A 21,834-nucleotide genomic window follows, 5' to 3' on the forward strand; every position below is an offset into this window, starting at 1 on the left:
CTGCTTATGAAAAGTAGTGCTGTTGAGAAGACTCCATGCACTCATTCCCTGATAATATTTCCAATCATTTCATTCCTTTTTTATAGATGTTGCAAGCTCACAGTGTTGACAGAAAGGAGGAAAGATCATGAAGACATTACCGTTGATCCATGACATGGACAATCTCAACATCTACACAAATCTTTATGTATACACATATTCACTGTCTCTGCACGCCACATAAAACATAACTCACAGTCTGTGACAGAAGTTCAACAGTACTTGCTGAAGAATATCAAATACAAAGAAATGTCCTGTCCAAAATTTCCTAGTCATCCTTGTTGTGCCTAGAGACTCCGTTTCCAGATCACCTGGCACTCGTGAGGTATCCACATGTACACACAAATGCAAACCTTTCACTATCTAAACAAAGGCGATAAGTCTAGTTTACTACGTAAGCAAACTAGTCTGGAATTCTGGGGATAGCTATACTTGCTCTGTGGGTGCACACACAGAGAAAGTAAGGTTGTTCCCGTATTATCAAAATTAAACATTAACTCAAACCAAACACCTGTTCTCCTTTGTTTTAGAAGTGAAACGAAGCAAATTGATGATCAACTCACGTGTTTCAAATAAATAAGTTGTTTGGATTTCTCACAAAATGGTTTCTTCCACAACCTGTAGAATCCAAACTTGTTTCAAACTGCCTGTTTCAGGGTTGCGCATGCGTGGATTGATTTGTAAGAAGATGCCATTAAGAGGGGGTGGTATTTTCTTAAACAATATTTATGTACATAAAAGGAGTATGATATTTTATTTTTGGTAATAATATGTTCATTGTTTAGTTGTGTACTCAATGGGGAAATGTGTATATCAGAATTCTGATTATTATTTTGTAAAATAATGTTTGCTTTATAGTGGAATATTCTAGGGGTAGGAGTTTAACCTAAAAAAGGAGCTCTTCAAGATAGGAGGGGGGAGTTGGGAGAAAGTTGGTTTTGGGGTAGAATAGGAGCTGGCAACAATAATCTATTTTCTTTTACATCACTTAATATATATATATATTATTGTACTATAGCTTTATGTTTTTTTCCCCTTGGTTAGTTTGTATTTTTCACTTTGTTTCTGGGGTGTGGACTTTGGGAACACAATTCCTCTTAATAAACACCATTGCACGTCTTTGCAATTGTGGCTGTGCCATTGTTATTGCTGCATTCCATCCACGCCTCTAAACTCTTCAAGGAGGAGATGGTGACACTTGTACTGTAACTGAGAAATTAAAAACATTGTTCCTCCTGACATTTGTTTAGAATATTAATTCCAATTCAAGAAATTACAAAAATACCCCTGTCTATAAACCATAAATAAAATCACCTAAATGGTAGATTTAATCTTTAGTTCTTATCAACTGACCTTTAAAAACTCTACATACAGTACTGTGAATTTACACAAACACATATTGGCACATTAAATTGTATATTCAAAGTCCCACCATTCCCATTGGAGAGTTTTCCAGAAACAATATGAAGATTTTAGATTTTTTTTCTCAATTAGTTGGAAAATCATACAGTGACTGTGAAAGCACATGAATGTCAATGTTTAAGAATGAAAAAGTAGAGTAAATGATATTTCCATAATCTATGTCAAAGCAATTGGTATAAATTAAAATATGAAAGACATAGCTTAATTCAGCATAATTACTTGTGCCATTAGCTGACTTTCACTTTGTGAATAATTTAAAAAAGATCATGTTTTCAAAAAAATATTTCATTTCAAAACCTTATCCAAACAATAATTATTCTAATGAATTGCTTTGGATATAAATGAAAAATAGTTCTTTGAGTGTCTTTAAGAAGGAAGAAAATACAAACAACCAAAATTAGTCTAAAAAGTTGTTAAAACACAGTTTCAATCTTGACTTAACATAATAAGCATCAATGATATTGTTGATATTGCTTCAATGTGTTTATAGTACTTTGTAATGTAGTCTCATAAAAGATTAAATTAGGCAAGATGTTAATTACCTAGGAGTAAGAGCTACTTTGGGAAAACACTAATAAGTTTATTTTTCCAATTTCAACAGCAGCACACCCTCTGAACTTGTTAAAAACCAGAATCACAGACTATCACCAAAAATGAATCCCTCTCCTAGCCTACAGTAACTGTACAAAAGAGGCATATAGCGTCTAACCACTACAACCAGAACAAAAAGAAAACGATGAATTACTTTAATATAAAGCAGTGTAATGCACTCTATATTACATTAGAAAACAGTGTTCCAAAATAAAATAAGGTAAATACAACCAGTTACACAAATACAAATAGTGTACAATCTATAACATATCACTTGTTTTTTACATTATATTTTCAACATGAACAGTACGCATATTATTTTGATTTCCTTATTCAGTATGATTTACAAAGAAGAATTAAAAAAACTAATAGGTTTATATAATTTTATATCTATTTTTTTAAAGCTCTAGCTATTAAAGTAATAAATGTAGGTTGAATTCTGTATCTACTGTAACTTGTTTACACATCAGTCATAGTAACTATTGCTTGTAATGTATTAACTTAAATGACGATGGTGGGTGTTCAGCAGTACTGAGTCAGTCACTGCGGGTGCACTGAATCATTGGTGTGGTCTGTCACTGATACATCAGACCATCTCAGCAGCATGTTCTCAGTGCCAAGGAGAGAGCTGTATGTGTACTTTGACATAGTGGCAAAAGCAACTAAGGTCCACAACTTCCATAACTATTTATACAGTAGTTTCTAATGGGGAATCAGTTATAGTCTATGAAGACAGCAGTTTCCAACTATTGCAGGGAGACAAATAAGTTAAAATAAGCTAATTAGCAAATAAACTTAACCTATCTGCCAAGTGTCAATAATTAATCTCTTTCATAGAATAGCAATTCTTTCCTCTTAAGAAAAAGTTATCACTGATGCCTATTAAGTAATGATGCCTATTAAGAGCTGAATCAACCTAATCAAGTAGGTTAACCAAATGCCTGAACTTAGAACCATAAAACGGCTAACAGTTCTGATTCACTTCAGGAACAAACACCTTTGTAAAACTGAGGGAAAAGATCTTGAACTGCTTTTCAACATTTTGTTTTCTTTAATTAGAACTTTCCAATTTAACTTTCTTTTCATACAGCCTTAGTCTGGAATTGCCAACTGTTATAATTTCATCTTATTGTAAAAACAATATGAGGGTACTGCATACTGTACTTTTATACTACGCACTTTCATATGCAAAGTACTCATGATGCAAATCCATATAACTCTTTTCTGTGAGCTCAGCAGGGGGAAATAAAAATAAACATCACAAAATTAAAAGTTACAGAATCAAGTTACATAATAATAGTGCAATAAAAATTGAATTACAAAAGACTCAATATAAATAGAACTGCTACATATCCAGGGTGTTTGCAATACATTATGTCCAAATAGTGCAACATGCAGTGTGCCAAATACAACAGAAAACTGTATGTCCATGTAACCTGACCCGGATCACCTGACTATGTAACCTGACCAGTCACCATACAGAGAGGAGGTGGAGCAACTAGTGGACTGGTGCACAAACAACAACTTATCTCTTAATGTAAAGAAAACAAAAGAGATAATCATTAACTTCAGAAGAGCCCACACTGATCACTCCACACTGTACATCAACGGCTCCCCTGTGGAGACAATTGGAAGCACCAAGTTTCATGGTGTGCACATTACGGATGACCTCACTTGGTCCCTCAATAACACCTCCCTAGCCAAGAAAGCACAGCAGTGTCTCTATTTCCTGCGGCGACTGAGGAGGTAAACTTTCCCCTGCCCATTCTTACCACTCTCTACAGAAGCACCATTGAGAGCACCTTGACCAGCTGTATCACTGTTTGGTTTGGGAATTGCAATGCTTCAGACCTCAAGACCCTGCAACGAATTCTGGAAACAGATGAAAACATCTTGGAGCCTCCTCCTCTTCCATTTCTGTCGCCTATCACAAATGCTGCTTACACAGGGCCTCCAGTATAGTAAATGATCCCTCCCACCAGTCCCATAAACTCTTTGCCATCCTACCATCAGGGAAAAGATATCGCAGTGTACAGGCTAGCTCCACCAGAATCCGTACCAGCTTTTTCCCACAGGCTGTCAGGCTCCTCAGCACCCTGGAATCTACTTGCACCCACTCCGATTCCAGAAACAAGGTTTAAATCCCCCCAGTGTGTTGTGCATATTGTACTATGTATTGCCTTGTAATTTGCACTATGTCAGTGTCCTGTCTGTCCTGTCTGTATTTGCACCGTGGACCAGGAGGAACGATATTTCGTGCCACTGTATACTTATATATGGCTGGAATGACAAATAAACGTGAACTTGAACCTGACCATTTAATAAAGACCATAAGTGTGGTTGCTGAAGGTGGTTATAAACAGTCTTATTGTCTAGAGGTAGAAGCTGTTCTGTAAACTGTTGGTCTTTGACTGAATGCTTCGTTACCTTTTACCGGACGGTAGGAGAGAAAACAGCTTCCATACCTTGCAGTGATGCAGCCAGTCAGGATACTCTTAATAGTGCACCTGTGAAGTTGGTCTGGATATGTGATGGCATGCCAAACTTCTTTAACCTGTAGAAATAGAGTAGGCACTGCCGTGCTGTTTTGACCACGATGTTGGTGTGGTGAGACTGGGTTAAGTCCTCTGTGATGTTAACTCCCAGGAACTTAAAACTGCTAACTCTCTCCACTTCAGTCCCGTTAATGTAGATAGGTGTGTGACCTCCTCGCTGATGTTTTCTATAATCCACAATCATTTCTTTAGTCTTACTGATGTTCAGAAAGATGTTGTTATCCTGGCATCATGCTGCCAGGGTTTCAACCTCTTCCCTGTATGCAGACTCCTCACTATCTGTGATCAGGCCAATGACCGTTGTATCGTCTGCAAACTTAACGATGGAGTTTGGGTTAAGCCTGGAGACACAATTATGGGTAAATAAGGAGTAGAGGCCTTGGGGGACTCCTGTGTTTAGAGTCAGCGTAGAGGATATGTTAGTGCCCACCCTCACCACCTGTGGACATCCCGGATCCAATTACTAGGTCCTGGTGTTAAATGCTGAGCTATAATCAACTGTTTTGACCCCGCATGTGTCCGTATGTTTTATTTTGTTTTTCCACTTCCTGTTTCAGCTACCCCCCCCCCCCCCATTGGTCTATCACTACACCATCATTGCCATTGTGACATCATCTTCAATCAACTCTCTACCAATCAGAACTCAACTTCTTCAAGTATTTAACATGGAGGTTATCAGAACGAGGGGGCCTTCTTGCTTGACTTTGGTTTAGCTCGACTCGGCTCCAATTTTGCTTCGTTTCGTTTCGCTTCGGCTTTGTATCTCTTAGTTTTCGTTAGTTTTGCTTCGTGTGTTTTTTTGTATAGCTTTGGCTTTGTTGGTTTGTGTTCGCCTCCTTGTGCTTTCGTTTTTTTGTATTATCCTTTATTTTGCCTTTACCTTGCCCAAACATGTTATCTCAACCTCTGTGCTCTTTTGTACCCTATTCCTTGTGTCTACTCTCGTTTCCCTTATTAGTATTCGTGGTTCACTTGTGTATTTGTGTGAACTTTTGTGTAAAGGGTTAGTTAAGGTTGTCAGGTACATTGTGCACACATAGTTGGTCTTTGTATTTGTAACACTAGGTTAGGACGGGTGAGTGGCTTTTGTCTTGTATGGTTTTGGGTAGTTAGTGAAGGTTGAGCTAGGGCATTAGAAGACGCTGAAGACGGAGTGTTTTGGGTTTTTGTTTTGTAGTTAGGTCAGGTTTCCCTCACCTTATTAGCTAGCTCCATTTTGTTTGTTATTTTCTTTCCTTTGGCATTGCTCAAGTTTCTTATTCCTGTGTATTATTTTGTCCTATTTACATATTAGTCACTTATTCACTTTTAAAAATAAATCACGTTTGCACCAAATTTATTGTCACACTTCCTAAGTCCCTCACCAGAAACCCACCTGCATCCAAATCCATCATAAATGTTACTGCCCTTTACCCCTAGAGCCATGGGGTCATAACATCAACAAACAGAATTCTCACATATGTTCCTTTCTTATCTGTGTGAAAGGGTAGTATGGAAGGCAGTGGCAATAGCATCCTCTGTTGATCTGTTCTGGCAATATGCAAATTGTAGTGGATTCAGGGAGTCAGGCAATTAAGAGGTGATGTATGTTTTGACCAACCGCTCAAAGCACTTCATGATAACTGATGTGAGTGCAACTGGGCAGCAGTCATTCAGGCAACTAACTCTGGGTTTCTTAGGAATAGGAACAATGGTGGTTTTCTTAAAGCAGGAAGCAACTATAGACTGAGCAAGAGAAAGGTTCAATATGCCCAAGAAGACATCTGCCAGCTGGTCTGCACATGCCTTCAAAACATGGCCAGGGATAGCATTAGGGCCAGGAGCCTTGTGTAAATTAGTCTTTTTAAAAACTTTAAACACATCCACTCTGGATATGATCTATGTTATTGACCTCAAACCAAGCATAGAATGAATTTAGCTCATCAGGAAGAAAGGCAGACTGTTATGTGATATAGCTGAGTTTCGCTTTGTAGTCTGCAATGGTGAGTATTCCACTCCATATGTTCCAGGTGTTGCAGCTGTGATAATGTCTCTAATTTAACTCTATAGTTGTATTTAGCTATTTTGATGGCTTTTCTGAGGTCGTATCTGGATTTTTTATGTTTATCCATGTCGCTAGCATTGAAAGCAGCTGTCCTAGCTTTAAGCTTAGTGCGTATTTCGCCATTTACCCACGGTTACCCACAGTAATCCTGGAGGCCACATCTTCAACACATTAATTGATGTAGTCAGTAACATAATCCACATACAGATTGATATGATTCCTGTCAGCTTCACGGACTGGAAGATCGTCCGTGAAGCTGACAGGAATCATATCAATCTGTCAATGGTAGGAAAACAGTGACTTAATATAAAATCCGATTATCCGACCAGTGCTGATTTGTTCTTAACACTGGCCTCTCCTGTTTAAGCTTCTGCTCGTAAATGGGAAGTAGCAGAATGGAGGTGTAATCGGATTTGCCGAAAGGAGGTTGGGGGAGGGCTTTGTAACCATCCCGGAAAGGAGTGTAAACATTATCCAACGTGTTTGTTCCGCATGTAGGGCAGCTGATATATTGATGTAGATTAGGCATTGTTTTCTTCACGTTTGCGTCGTTGAAATCACCCACTGTGATGAAGGGTGTGTATTCTCATGTCTGTTTAGGAGTCCGTGTAATTCATCCAGTGCTCTTGTTATATTTGCCTGTGGCGGAATATACACCACAGTGAGAACTACTGACGTGAACTTCCTTGGTAGATAGAGAGGGCGACATTTTATTGTCAGGTTTTCAAGGTATGAGGTACGATAATCTCCACGTCTGTGCACCAGGAGTTGTTTACCATGAAGCATACCCAGCTACCCTTGCTTTTACCCGAATCCATTGTTCTGTCGATAGATGATAGATAAGACTTTATTGATCCTGAAGGGAAATTGATGTGTTACAGCAGTGCAGTCCAAGACAAGCAAAAAAACAGACATCAGAATAGACGAAAAATTATTGTATTGTAATTGTAATACAATTATTGTATTACGTACAGCAATACAAAATAAAATAAATAAAAATAAATACATAGGTGTGTGCAAAATATGATCATAGTCACTTTAAAAACAATAAAATATGTGCAAAATGTGCATAGGTACAGGTCCTGGCGGTGGATAGAAAATCCTCGCGGGAGGATAGCAGAGTCCAGAATAGATGGGTCAAGCCAGGTTTCGGTAAATAGCCTTGTCTCAAATCAGTGACCGGAAATCCATAAGCTGCACCCAAAAAATTATCTTTACAGCTTGAACCATTTGGAAATGCTGTACTCTTTCAGTTCTTAGGTCTTACTTTAGTTTTGGTTGCCCACAATCCAAATACTTTGTAGAGACAACATCTTGGAAGTTAAGACAAAAAGTTGAGACAGACTTCTTTATCAACTCAAAAATCTCCCTCTTGGCCAATAGGTGTCAGAGGTTATTACTTCCTTGACATTCTGCATGCTTACTATGAAAGTGAAATGAAAAAGTAGCTCAGCCAAAGTATTTGGTTATGTGAAATAAAATGCCAAGTAATAGAAAGCATTTTCTAAAACGTGATGTACAGTACAATACCACTTCAATTATCAGTAGCGATGCACTGTGTATGTACAGTACAGTAACTGTATGAACACTGAAAAGATAGTCACAAGGGATTTCTCAGATTGCTTAAAATAGCTACATATGTTACATTAATTTGCTCCTGCCACTTTTATATTTGAGTGTTCCCGAAATTATTTCACTTAAACAGAAGTACATAATAATTTTTTAAAAAACCTGACAGATGCTTTTTCTTTGTATGTAGCGATTGTAATTTGCCTTTCATTTTACAAATGAACAATTACAACCTGCTATTAATCCAACAATGAGAAATAGATTAGCAGGTTGCAACAGTGCTCAGTTGAAATAGGGCCATTTTCCTCTTTATTTAAAAGAAATACATGTTGCCTGAAAGAGTTTTTGATACATAAGTATATAATTTGACAGCATTGTTAATACCCAGGAAAATCAGTAAATGTCTGCCGTTTTGTAACGACAGATCATTGGTGTCTTTTTTTTATAAAAGCACTACATCTCTGATACTGACTTAAACCAAAATGATATTCTTTTCAAAATGCATGGAGCCTTCACTATTGTTTTCCTTCCTATGGGAAACATATTTATTCCCCTTTTAAATATCTGTATCTAGATCATATATGCATTAAAAGACTGGAATAACTGTTGTGACCTTTTCACTTTGCCACTTTTTATATTATTATTTTAATGGATGGAAGTACCGAATATAATGTAATTTTGTGTGCTTCTTCTGAATGTATACAAATTTTGAATATAGAACATACACCAAGTACATATCGTATATTCACATTTAAAAAACCAATTATCCAATCAAACTAAAAATATGGATTTCACTATAAAACCAAATAACGTTTTCTAAAATACTACTGCATACAGAATGCTTTGGAAATCTAAAGATTTCAGGAGAATATTGATCATAAATCCCAAGCTGGCAAGTTAGTTTGTCCTTCAGAGCCAGTTGTTTTAAAAGACAATTCCTCTCCAACCGACAAAATGCCTTGAGGTAATAGTAGATCTGAACACAAGGAGCATTTCAAATGTACAACCCTTTTGTGAAAATGAGTAACCTTTTGAGACACAAGCCACCCTAATGCATTCTGTGAAAATGTACTATAATTTATCCTGGGCTGATTAAATTGTTTCCTGGAATTATAGAGTTGAGGTAAGATGGAAGATTAATTGCTCTCTGTTCCCCTGAGATCCCTGTTAAACTCAACTCTACTTGAATGTAGTGTTGCTGTGTGCCTGATGATCTCCATCTTGTTACCATCACAAAGGGTCTCCATACAGATCTTCCAATCCATTTACAGTCCTCCAGTTCTGTATGAAGCAAACTGGCTTGCATAAATATGGAAAGAAATAACAAAGATCAGTTACAGACTCATTTCCTAAATCAGAAAATGGGACATGTACATAAGCTCAATTTTGTAACTTGACTTGACAGCACAAACCTGAGACACTGCACAATAAAATATGTTTCAGAAGAGAGAAGTATGAAAAAATCTAAAATATCGCCATGAATCAACAGATGATTAACTGCTGCAACATATGCTGGAGTGATTTTCTCCCATAAAACTCTACTAAATCTCAATAAAGAAATGTTTTCCTACCTTCAACAGATTCTCACTTCCCTAATGCCTGTTTAGCACTTCCTATGGTGAAGTAGTTCAAGTAGGTAGGTAGTGTTCTTCTTGATACCCGAAGAAGGCTCCACAGCCGAAACGTTATTTCTTTTCTTCTCTTTTAAGCATGGAATTTACTTGTTCCTTTACTTCCTATGGTGTTTTATTTTAATAAAGGGTGTGTTCAGATGAATAAGGGGTAAGCAATGGTGAGGTACTGTACAGTAATGCAGAGCAGATCTACAGGTTTCACCATCACAGCAAGAAAGGATTGGGGGATTGGATGTTTTTATTATTGCTTCATGCACATGAATTTCAGTGTAAATATTTGTTAAGCATGAAACATGGCACCTTGTCTGTTTCGTGTTGTGGGCTCTTTGTACCTAGTCTGTGTTTTCAGCAATTATTTACATTTGACACGTGCTCGTGAACATTGGATTAAAATTGACTTAAACACAGATATATCTTATTTGAATTTAAATCAACTATCTTGGGTGCCTCTGCATACGGAGCCCCCCACCAGCGGTGAACGCGATGGACGCAGAAGCATGGTAGATGGGGAGGACTTCAAGCAATAGTGAAACCCCGCAGCTACTGCACCCCACTCCCGTGTGCTCTCTTGGCCAACGTACAATCTGTGGAAGTTTGCATACAGGCGTAACAGGTCAACTGACGCTATTTCCCTGGCTCTTCATACTGCCTTGGCTCCGCATTTAACACTAAAGCTCCATCCAGACAGGTCAGAAAGCTTAATGACCTGGGTATTAGCACCTCTTTATGCAGCTGGATTATAGATTTCCTGACTATAATGGATGGAAATGGATGGAAAGCTTTCATCATTTTTTGACCATTTTGACCGTCAATATAGGTGCCCCTCAGGGCTGTGTGTTTAGGCCCCTGCTGTTTTCCTTGTTTACCCACGATTGTTTGGCCAGACACAGCTCCAACTCCATCTACAAATATGCTGATGACACTACCATCATTGCCCGAATCACTGGTAATTATGAGACAGTCTATAGGGATGAGGTCAGAAACCTGGTGGAGTGGTGCCTTGACAATAATCTGTCCCTCAACGTCAACAAAACCAAAGAGCTGGTCATCGACTTTTGAAAACACAACTATTCACATCAATGGGGTGTCTGTAGTTAGCAGGGTAAGTAGTTTCAAGTTCCTGGACACCTTCATTACTAAAGATTTAATGTGGTCCCAGCCTGTAACTGGAGCTACAAAGAAGGCACAACAGCACCTTTACTTCCTCAGAGAGTTGAAAAAATTTGGTCTGTCTTCAAATGTTCATACCACATTTTACATGTGCACTGTTGAGAGTGTGCTCAAGTGTGGTATTACAGTGTGGTTTGGCAGCAGCTCATTGTCTGACTGGATGGTGTTAGAAGGGGTGATCAGGTCAGCCCAGTCCATCATTGGAGTATAGCTCCCCTGTATTGTGGACATTTTTACAAATTGCTGTCTCGGGAAGGCTGGAAGTGTCGCTAAGGACAACAATCATTCTGGTTTCTCACCCCCCCTCCCCTTTCCCTCTGGTAAGTGTTACAGGAGCATAAAGGCACGAATGTCCAGATTCAGAGACAGCTTCTTCCCACAAGCTGTCAGATAACTGAACTCTACCCCTACCACTGGAAAACACTGATGCATTTTATTTCTTTTCACACTGCTTGTCTGACTTTTTTTAAGTTATATGTTATTTAACTGGTTGTTGTTGCTGCTGCTTTTCTGTGTTTATGTTTTTGGTTGTCTTTGTATAGGGGCACACATCCAAATAAGCTTTTCATTGCACTTGTGCATATAACAGTTAAACTGAACTGAACACACATATTGTATATGTATACATTTGCACTCCATTTCAATTTGGGATTTGAATGAGCAGTTATATTTTTGTCTTTTACATTCATTTTACTCAAATTGCATTTCCTAATCATTAATTTAAATTTATCTACATGTTGTTGACTCCAAAGGTGTGGTTTATTATGAGCTTTTTCCCAAAAAAGGTATTTGAAGCTACAGTCAACATTACTAAGAAAATAACCTTGCCATTGTTACCTGCTGAATTATTGATCTTGCCTTTGGCTTATTCTGCTAGATTATCAGTGTTTTTAAATTGCATTGCAAGTAATTTGCAGTGGAGTACTTGTTGCTGTCTGATTAAGTCCCTCTTTCCTTGCCATATGGCTTTTCTACACTAAATAAATTCATGGATATCACATAAAGTTGCACAGATTCTCACAGATTTCTGTTGAAGGAATTAGTCCCAATAAGCTAAGAAACTAAGTCTACATAAGTAGTTCAGATGGGTAGCTGCGTCAGTATGCGTAGGCTGCAAAGGAACAAGAAATAGATTTATTCCGTGCTGAAAAGGGAAGAAAGAAAACGCAACGTTTCGGCTGTGGAGCCTTCTTCAGGTGTCAAGTCTACATAAGGTTTATTAATGCAATTATCCTAAGGAAACCTATGGCCTCTAGTGAAAAATATTTCAGCCAATAACAGCTTGGTAAGAGGATGTAAAATGAGATAAATTCTAAGTTAGAATTAAATTTATGGTATTCAATTGTAAAACAGGCACAGTGATATGTTTACTGAAACCTTTGGCAAACACTTGACAAATAAACATGGGGGAGAGTTACACAAAAACCTTCAAATTTGACTTGACAATGCACGGAGATGTGAATAGATGTTTGGGAGAAAGTAAAAAAATAGCCTTGCCCATTTCTTGTTACCTACATATAAATATCATGCTTCTTGCTGACTCACTTGCACGTTTTATTTTCGTACCCCTCTCAACACCCCACCTTCATCCTTGCAGTTCTCACTGTCTAATCTCTCATTAAAGGGATGTGGATGGGGTTCCAACAGCCTTGTCATTACGGACGATTTGTTGTTTTCCTCAGCCAGGTGAATTGCTCCAAGTTCACTTCTCAAATCATCTCGTCCTTAGAGTTTGATTGAACTGCTGAACCTAAGATTAACCCAGGGTGTGAGAATTTTTAAACCAATCTTTATTGTTTGATTTACACTTTTAGTCAGACATCTGTCCTTCCCATCTTTAACTGTGGGGATGTCATTTGTAGAAAGGTTTCAAAGTATACTCTTGGGAACTTAATGTTTTGTACCATTCAGCAAAACGGTTTAGGACTTGCGCTCCTTTTGATTCACACCACAGTGACCTTTATTCAATCATTGCTTGGCCCCCTTTACACAAAAGACATATTTCTCATCGGTACTTATTAATTTGCAGGTCACTGCATTGATTAAGTCCCTCATAACTCATAACAGCTACAGCACTGTACTTCAGTTTACAATCTAGGATAATATGACCTATTAAGATTCACTAAACCTAAAGGCTCTTTGGATATTGGCCATAATTCTTTGCAGCTTGCCTGAAACACGTTACAGCAAAAGAAACAGCTACAAAAAATGTTTTAAATGGACTTTTTCAAAAGCAGGATAAAATCCTTATTGATTTATGTTTCTGACTTAAATTGTATTTGTAGACCTTATGGTACAGAGTAAAGCCTGATAACCAGTTCATAACTGAAAATAAGAATTTGGTCTTAACTTAAATTGCTCCAGTAAAACAAAGATTGATTGACATTATACTGTATGTCAGTAAATTCAGACTTAAAGATTCAGTCTTTTTCAGTCTTAGGGAAACTCTATGGGAGTTTCTTTGGTCATGCTATAAGATGACCCTGTGACACAATCTATGTTGTTCCCAGAGTGTATTGTCATTAATCTGAATGGGATTTGTCTGGAAACAGTTTTGTATCTTTGGATCCAAAAAATGTGTTCTGGCTCAAATTGACATAAATTTAAGTTCATGTTCAAGTAAGACTATCACGCTGCAGTTATGCCCCGCTCTATTTTGGTTCAAGATTATTACATACTGAGTCAATGGTGCTTATAATCAGATCAGTTAAGCAATTTCTTGAATGATATGCCTCCTAACTTGACAAATTACATATTAAGAACAAAGCCATGCTAAATGGAAAAGGAAGAACAGTCAAGATTATGGGTAATCTTGTTCTGTATTATGTACATAATACAGAATACAGAATACAGGTATCATGAGCAAGAAGGTAAATGTTATTATTATTATTATTAATATATTAATACACAACAATAATAATAATAATCCTAATGTAGCAATTATCCATTTTTGTAGAGTCTTCACAATAATAAAATCTTTAGCAGTCTGCATCTTCTTAAAATGTAATGTTTTTTTCTTCTACACTCAGGATTTACTCAGTTTAATACTCATTGCTCATGTTTGAATCTATGCAAACAAGCAAAGCAATTACTAACAAAGAATATAAAATAGTTATTTTGTGAGTGTATGCATTTGTATCTGTGTGGGTGTGGGGAATGATTACAGTAACACTGAAATATTTTAGTGCAATGAGTGATTGTACTACAAATTCCTGTGATTTACTTGGTCATTTATAATTAGCAAAATGTCCTAGTATTATAGATGAATATTTTATATCATTTTAATTATCTGTTGCTATTAACATTAATAGGTTCTTCATCTCAAAAGCATGGAATTGCAGCAATTAGATACACCATTGAATACACAGAATACACAGTGTGAATTAAATTCTTCCATGTAAGCTGCTTCTGGTGGTCAGTTTAGACGTCACTTTTATTTTCTTCATTATACTAATGAACATAGATTTCCTATAACTTAGTTGAAAAAGCCACATTAAAATGATGTGAAATCTGCTTAACTGGGTAAATGGTGGTTACATTTAATACACATCCAGCATATCAGCACAAACCTAAGTTTGCCGCCTAAAGCAAAAATCCTTCCCACAATTCCACAGATGCATGGAAAATGGTTCAGCTTTGGAATGCAAAATCCCGTTTGTAATTTTTTATAACTGTGTACTCTATCACACCAGGAAGACATGGAGATCTGCTTAATCAAAAAAGCTATAAAATATGTTTATGATGACCTTTTTTGATAGTGTGGAAAATTAGACCAAAAGTGTTCTGACATGAAGGTAAATGAGAAGTGAAATCACCCTCTTTCAAAATAGATGAAAATTACTTTCAAATGAAAAACTCTTGAAGATTAAAATGACTAATCTATTTTACAGGGATTTGATGCAAGCATTGGGATGATACATACTACCCCACAAAGATACCCAAAGAGAAGTAAATTGATTGGAAGAGCACTCAGTTAAGACGAGATGAAAATGTGCATTAGCTAAATGCGGTACATTAGACATTTGCAAACTTTTAGTTCTAAACTTTTAGTTTAGAATTGAGTACATGTAGGTATTAGATTCAAATGAAGGACGCCCAGAAGTCCCAACTGGTTAATTGTCATGTGTTGATTTGAAAATAAAGTGTATAATGGTGGTAACTGTTTTTTTTTAGTTACGCCTAAACAAACTTTCAACATGTTGTTCTAAAATGTACTTATAGGATCTTGTCTGATTATGCCAGTACTCAAGTAATATATTTTGGAATCACTTGCAATGTTATATGAATTTCTAGTAAAATAATCACTGAAGGCCTATGACATTTACAGGATGCTGCAGGACTATGCTTCCAATACACACTTGAACAGTCAAATGTACAGTATTTGGTTAAAATAGGAATGACAATTTCCAATGTCATAATATAATAAAAAAAATTATTTCTGACACCCACCTACAGTAGCTTACTTTTTTGTTTAAATTCTACTTTTTCGATTCAGAAGTGTTTAAGCATTTGCATATATATTCAGCCAGAAGGTAAACACTGCTCTAATGTCAACATGGGCTTAAATCTAATATTGACAGATGTGATTATTTTATAGTGACCCATATAGAGATGAGATTAAACTTTCAAAATCACTTTGTTATTCATAAATGTAACCATGATAACAAAATATTGACTGTTGATATTTCACAGGTCAGTACACATTTAAAAAATATCCTTCCTGCTGGGTAAGTGTTAAAATTATTTATTATTTAACATTAGTAAAATGTTGGGGAAGCTTAGGGGAGAAACTGTTGAAGTGGATATGCAATATAATGCTTCACCATCACAAATACTGTTTTCACATGGCTTAAACAGAGTACCGATTGCACCTCTAGGCTACACTCACAACCACTTTTCTTCACGCTTATAATTTTGCACAGAGAGTTCAATTCACTCCCAAATTAACGAATCTAGTCCCCAGATGCAATTCTTTTACCAGACTAATCACTTCAAAAGAAGCCAGCATGACCATAAGGATAGTGTATTAAATTAGGTGTACTGCAAAACAGCTTTATTCTTTTTTTTCCCTGCATAATTTCGTAGTTTCTGGTTTCTTTTCCCCTGTTTTTTGACTGTCATGGGTGAATGATGTGATGGACCATCTCCATTTGACTGTAAAAAGCTGTAGACTTTGATGGATAGTTTGTAACAAGAAAATGTATAGTTTGAATTGTGTAGTTTTCAAAGATACCAAATATGCAGCAGACAGTTATACTGTATATCAGAGTTATGAAAAAGACATTATAATTCAGAATTTCACATTATCCTATACAGCTTTGCTATCAGACTGTGTTCCCGTTCCCATTTAATATAAATATGCAACAAATGATTACTGAAACAAATTATTATTCTCTGTGTATTATATCAATTCTGTTTAAATAGCTTCTTGATGCATTTACAAGATTATATTAAAATGAATGGGGTTTACACAACTTCAGTAACTGTGGTTTGAATTTAAAAGAACTCAAATGAGTCCTTTTAAAAAAGAAGGACTTTCTGCTGAAATGTTTGTATAAAATACATCTTTTAATGAGACACGTTATTACTAAAGGTTTGATTACAGGTGTATTTTGGAAAATTTTGTTATTCAAAGGATTACTATGCATTTAACTGAAAAAATGATTTCCTAATTAAAATTAGTGTTTCATAAAGAATTTTCCATAAAGCTACTTATAAATGCATATTCTACTTTTCTTTTTTAAAGCGTTATAAAACAAAGTGTGATTTTATACGACCTGTAATTTTGTGAGTCTCCAATATGTTTCTCTCAGCCTAAATTCAAAGCATAGCCTTAATTATTTGAATTATTTGAATGCGATTTTCTATGAATCATTTTTTGCCAAGTAATACACCCACAAGAAATAACACTTTTCTACTAAAAAGATGCTTAGAATAAAATTCCTCATCCCTTTCATGTGATTCTGTAAGACAGTAATTAGTGCCACCATATACATTTGATTGTAGATAGTGACACTAATTACTGTCACTGAAAAACACATTCAGCTGAAAGTGCACAAACAAAATTGAAAATTAAAAAAAGAATAATTTTCTGAATAAGTTAAAAAAATGTTTGTGTTTTTATATCAATCAAGAAGGTTGGCTGAAAATTCAAGGAGTCACAATGTATCTTTGGAAGCTCTGGATGACTTTCTCCAAGTAGGCCCAACCCCTACAAAAATGTTAAATTTATCTGATTATGGTCATTTTCATAGCTGTGTAAGTCTGTTGTGTGTGAGTATGCTTAAACAGTGTATTAAAAGGTAGCACAAACAAACAGTTGGTGAAAATTCCTGACAATTTGGAATGTAAAGTATCTCCTTAATCTTAATCTTTTCTACAGTACAACCACGATCACAATACACAATTATGACACAGGTATTCTCAATCAGTCATGTAGGGAATATAGAAAATATGTGGGAAATCTTTATGTAAGATTTGATAAAATGCAGTGTCCAACCTATTACAGTACCACCAATGGATTAACACAAGCCCTAAAAACAAACTCTTATCACAAGCAGATATTACTATTGTGACAATTTGAAAGCATACAGGTTTTAACAGGCTACACCACTCAGATAACAGAGCCATCTACTGGACAGTATTTTTACAGAGAATGCTACCTGTTACACAATTTACCTGTATATTCCAACACAGTTTAAGTCAATAACTTTCTGAAAAATAATTACATTAATTATTTTAATGGGCATAGTTCATCTGTATATTTTAATACATGATATTGTAAATTATCATTTTAAAATGTGATACTTTAAAAATACTAATACCATTTTTTAAGTGCAATGAGCTCTAACTGCCCAGTCTACTGCCTCATGGCTGTTATCCCTAAGACAACCAAAAGCCTATTCAAGAGCCATGCCACTCTATCTAATCAATTTGCAAATAATAACAAAAAAAGAGAAAACACTGTTTTATGAATTGTATGCAATTTCTAACCTTTCTTTCATTGTGTATTTTACTGTCTGATCTGGTAGATATATGTACAGTATAGTGTTTAGAGATCTGTGTCTTGTTAATAAATTGGTGTATGGTGAAGCCTTTCAGAGACAATATGAAGGCAGTGTGACGTAGAGTATTTCTCTCTGCTAGAAAGCCCCTGCATAATCAATCAGAACATCTGCTGTTTTTATCTCTACTGTAGTCTCTGGGATTTCTGAGATTCTTATTTAAATGTTCTTTTACTGGTGATGTGCTGGAAGAATGAGTCTGGATTTAATCCCTGATGCTTCATTTGAATTCTCTCATGAGACTTGAGACAACAGAAGGCTTAAAAGCACAAACACATCTCATCTGGAGAATGTAAAATGTGCTAGTTGATGATGGGGTGCAGTAAGGAGGTGGGTGGAATCCAAAAAATACTTTGCAACCAGGCAGTGCTCATAACCTGGTAAAGATTGGTGTAACGGGAGCCGGTCCAGGCTCCCTGAAGGTAGTTTAGGACCCTATGCAGACGGTATAATCCTGAAGTAAGTGGAGAAGGACAACAGGGAAAACACGATGAGGATCAGTACGGGCGTGACAATGGTGATCCGGTTCTAGGGGGGAGTGGCGCAGGCAAACAAGTCCAAAGAGTCCAAAGGTGAAATCCGGGGTGCAGTCCAGGGTCCAGGTACCGGGAGAACCATCCGAGAACCAAGATCAGGAACAGGAACAAGGAGTTAAAAAACAGGGTAATGAGGCCAGGCGCTCCGAGCCCCAGACTTAGATGGTCAGGACGCCGTTCTGAAGCCTATGCCATCGGGTCTCTCCTGGAAGGTGGGCTTCCAGGCGTCCATCTTCAATTGCTGAGCCAGGAATAGCGGGTGCACCAGGCTTAAATAATAACAGGCAAAACAGTGGGCAGGTGCACGTAAGCAACTAAAATACAGAAGGGTCGGAGCACCCTTAAGAGGAGGGATGACGATCGTGACAATGGTAGGGAGCATTATTTGTAAATCAATTATAATATATCAGCTCTAGTCATCATGCTTTTATACAACAATAACACTATCTGACATTCAAAAGATACAGAATGTAAATATTCATTAACATTCTTTCATTTCATATTACAAGATTTATGATTTAATCCTTACTCTTAAAGCTGACCTTTAGCTCACTGACCTTTATGAAGTTACTAATAAAAAAGAAAGTCTTGATAAAACCTAGAAAAGTTCTTATTTTTTTGTATAGGCAAACTGCACAATGTAAAGTGCATCAGTATAAAAACTAAAGCATTCAGAGAAAAAATATATGATTTTTTCAGGCTTAGATGAAGGTACAGGTTTTCATTTCAATTCTATGATAATAATTCTATAATAAAGCTGTATTTTTATAAATATGTTTTCTCACTTCTAGCAACAAATGAGGAAGAGTTCATCACCTCATTACAATATGATACAACATAGATATGCTGTGTATTTGGTCATTTCCTAGCCTTTATTGTGAATAGGTCCTTATACCTCTACTACTCATTTTTAGTTTTTACTGTTTTTTTTTCAAAACAAATTGTATGTCAAAAATAATAACACCAACCATAATGTGAAATATAGTTTGCAACATACAATGATTCAAATGTAAGCATCTGGCAACATAATACCACTAGTGAAAACAAAATGACTAATACAATACCTTTGGAGCCCACTAGACCACCCACAAGCCTGATCTGACAGTCCATGACAAATAGGTTATTTTATTGATGAAGCCAGCACGCCTGCCATCAGAAACAATGGCTGCAGCTTGTGGACTCTGGTGAAATGTGAAATGAAACTTGAATGCACAAAGTTTCATTTTCAATAAAGGAAAGAGTTATGATTTCCCCTTCAATCTTATTGCAGCTGTTAAATCAACGGTCTTGGCCTCAGTCTCAGTGTTTACTCTTCTGTCTCTTAGGTGGTGGGGCAGATAGACAAGTTGACATCAGACTTTGATTTCGACCTCGAACCTGATGACTGGACTGTGGCAACCATGAGCAGCACATCCAGCAGTGAGAGGGGGCTGGGAGATGCTTTCGGCCGTCTGGATTTCCTGAACCCAGATGTGCTCTCTGACAGCTGGGAATTCTGCAGCTTCCTGGAGACTCCTTCCCCAACTACTACTGAGAAGCCAGCGGAGGAGCTAGGTAGCTCTGAACAGGCGTCCTATGCTCAGATGAATGGAGGAATCATTCCCAATGGGCCTGTGATAGTTACACCAGATTCCTCAAGTGAAGAGGCAGTCAGTTCCACACATAGTCACAAGAACTCTCGAACACCAGGGACGAGGGAGAGGGTACGCTTCAGTGATAAAATCCTCTACCATGCTCTTTGCTGTGATGATGACGATGATGAGGAGGAAGAGGTAGAAAGCGGGCCGACACCAGAGACGGACAGTGAGCCTAGCCCACCAACAGCCTCGCCAACTCCCCCTTCCTCTGGCCAGACTCTCTACAACTGTCACGCCTCTTCCTCACCTGGGGGAGGAGGGGCGTCATCAGGAGTATCAGCAGCTGAGAAAAAAGGTCTCAACCCTAGCTCCCGGAAAAAAGTGCTACGAAACAGCAGCACACAGACTGTCGCAGACAAAAGCACCCAAACAGTACTGCCCTATGTCCCAGCAAAACAGAAAACAAAGGACCAGAACTAGAAAAAACATCCAAAAAAGAAAAGAAAAAAAGGACTGTGTACTATTTAAAAATAAATACATAGATAAATAGATTAATACACCAACAAAAATAAATAAATACTATATGAGAAATTTGCTTGACTACCTAACATCATTCTGAGGCTCAGGGAAATAAAGATTACTATTACAATATTTTACTGAAAGCAAAGAGCAGTTCTTAAAACAGTGCTAAAATCAAGGTGGGTGGAGGTGTCAGACAAAGCTCATTTTGCTGAGGCAAAATACTATGTGCCATTTAGGCAAATACACAGTAAACTCTTTTCACCTCCTTCCAGTATATGTCTGTAGGAAATAATTGGTGTGTGTAGGCTGATGTAGTGGGATCTAGATTTTTATCTAGGAACGTAAATATACTTCAACATAAGGTTCTTTTAATGCCTACCCCCTTTAATAATGGGGGGAAATTCATATAATTTCATCTGTAAATTCTAATGGATCTGTGCAATAATGTCATTTTTAATATCTCTTTATCTATCTTTATCTATCCTATTTTAGGATCCTATATCTTGGTTGTATGTTTAATTTGGGAACATATTGATATGTTTTCTTTTTATTCTTAATGCACTCTCTGATGCTCTCTATAACACCTATTTTATAAATATATATTTATAATGGCTTCATATTTAGATGTCACTTAGAATCCCCCAACTGGTGGCAAAACAACTTTTATATTCAAAAAACCCCCATTCAGTAGTTTTTTTTCCCCTTGAAACAAAGTCTGACAGGGTGTATTTTAAATAAAATGATGTGAAGGATTCTGTTCTGTACTTCAAAGGGGTAAGGGTGACCTAATGGTTTAACTTCCCTTAATTTTTTAATGGTGTCAGTAAAGGGTTCCTTCTTATCATACCTTGTCCTGCAGAGACTAACACATTTCTTACAGATATTTTATCTTGGCAACTTACTTGCATACATTATTTTTTTTCTGCCGATGTTTCTCAGTAGCATATCTCTGAAGAGGCAAGGTTGTTAAAGGTGATGCAACTTCAGGCAGAGTGCTCATAAACAAAGCCAGGTTTCCAGCTTCCCATTTGTAGGGAGCTCAACTCAATTCAATTGCACAGTATACAGTAAGAACACTACGGTCATCAATTTAGGTAGTGAAAAGGTTTCA

The 21,834-nt window shown here is 36.8% G+C and overlaps 1 protein-coding gene across 2 annotated transcripts in view; it reads left to right on the forward strand.

The window, feature by feature from the left end:
• insyn1 (inhibitory synaptic factor 1) overlaps positions 1–20,792 on the forward strand; it is a 49,180-nt gene extending 28,388 nt beyond the window's left edge. For both annotated transcript variants that reach the window (XM_088922063.1, XM_088922065.1), the window contains one exon: positions 19,950–20,792. In XM_088922063.1, the coding sequence (XP_088778189.1) occupies positions 19,950–20,681 (732 nt within the window). In that variant the 3' untranslated portion in view covers positions 20,682–20,792. The remainder of the gene's footprint in view (positions 1–19,949) is intronic.
• Positions 20,793–21,834: the final 1,042 nt, after the last annotated feature.

The sequence above is a fragment of the Atractosteus spatula genome, chromosome 7 (assembly GCF_055471065.1).
Source record: "Atractosteus spatula isolate fAtrSpa1 chromosome 7, fAtrSpa1.hap1, whole genome shotgun sequence".
In the NCBI taxonomy this organism is placed as follows: domain Eukaryota; kingdom Metazoa; phylum Chordata; class Actinopteri; order Semionotiformes; family Lepisosteidae; genus Atractosteus; species Atractosteus spatula.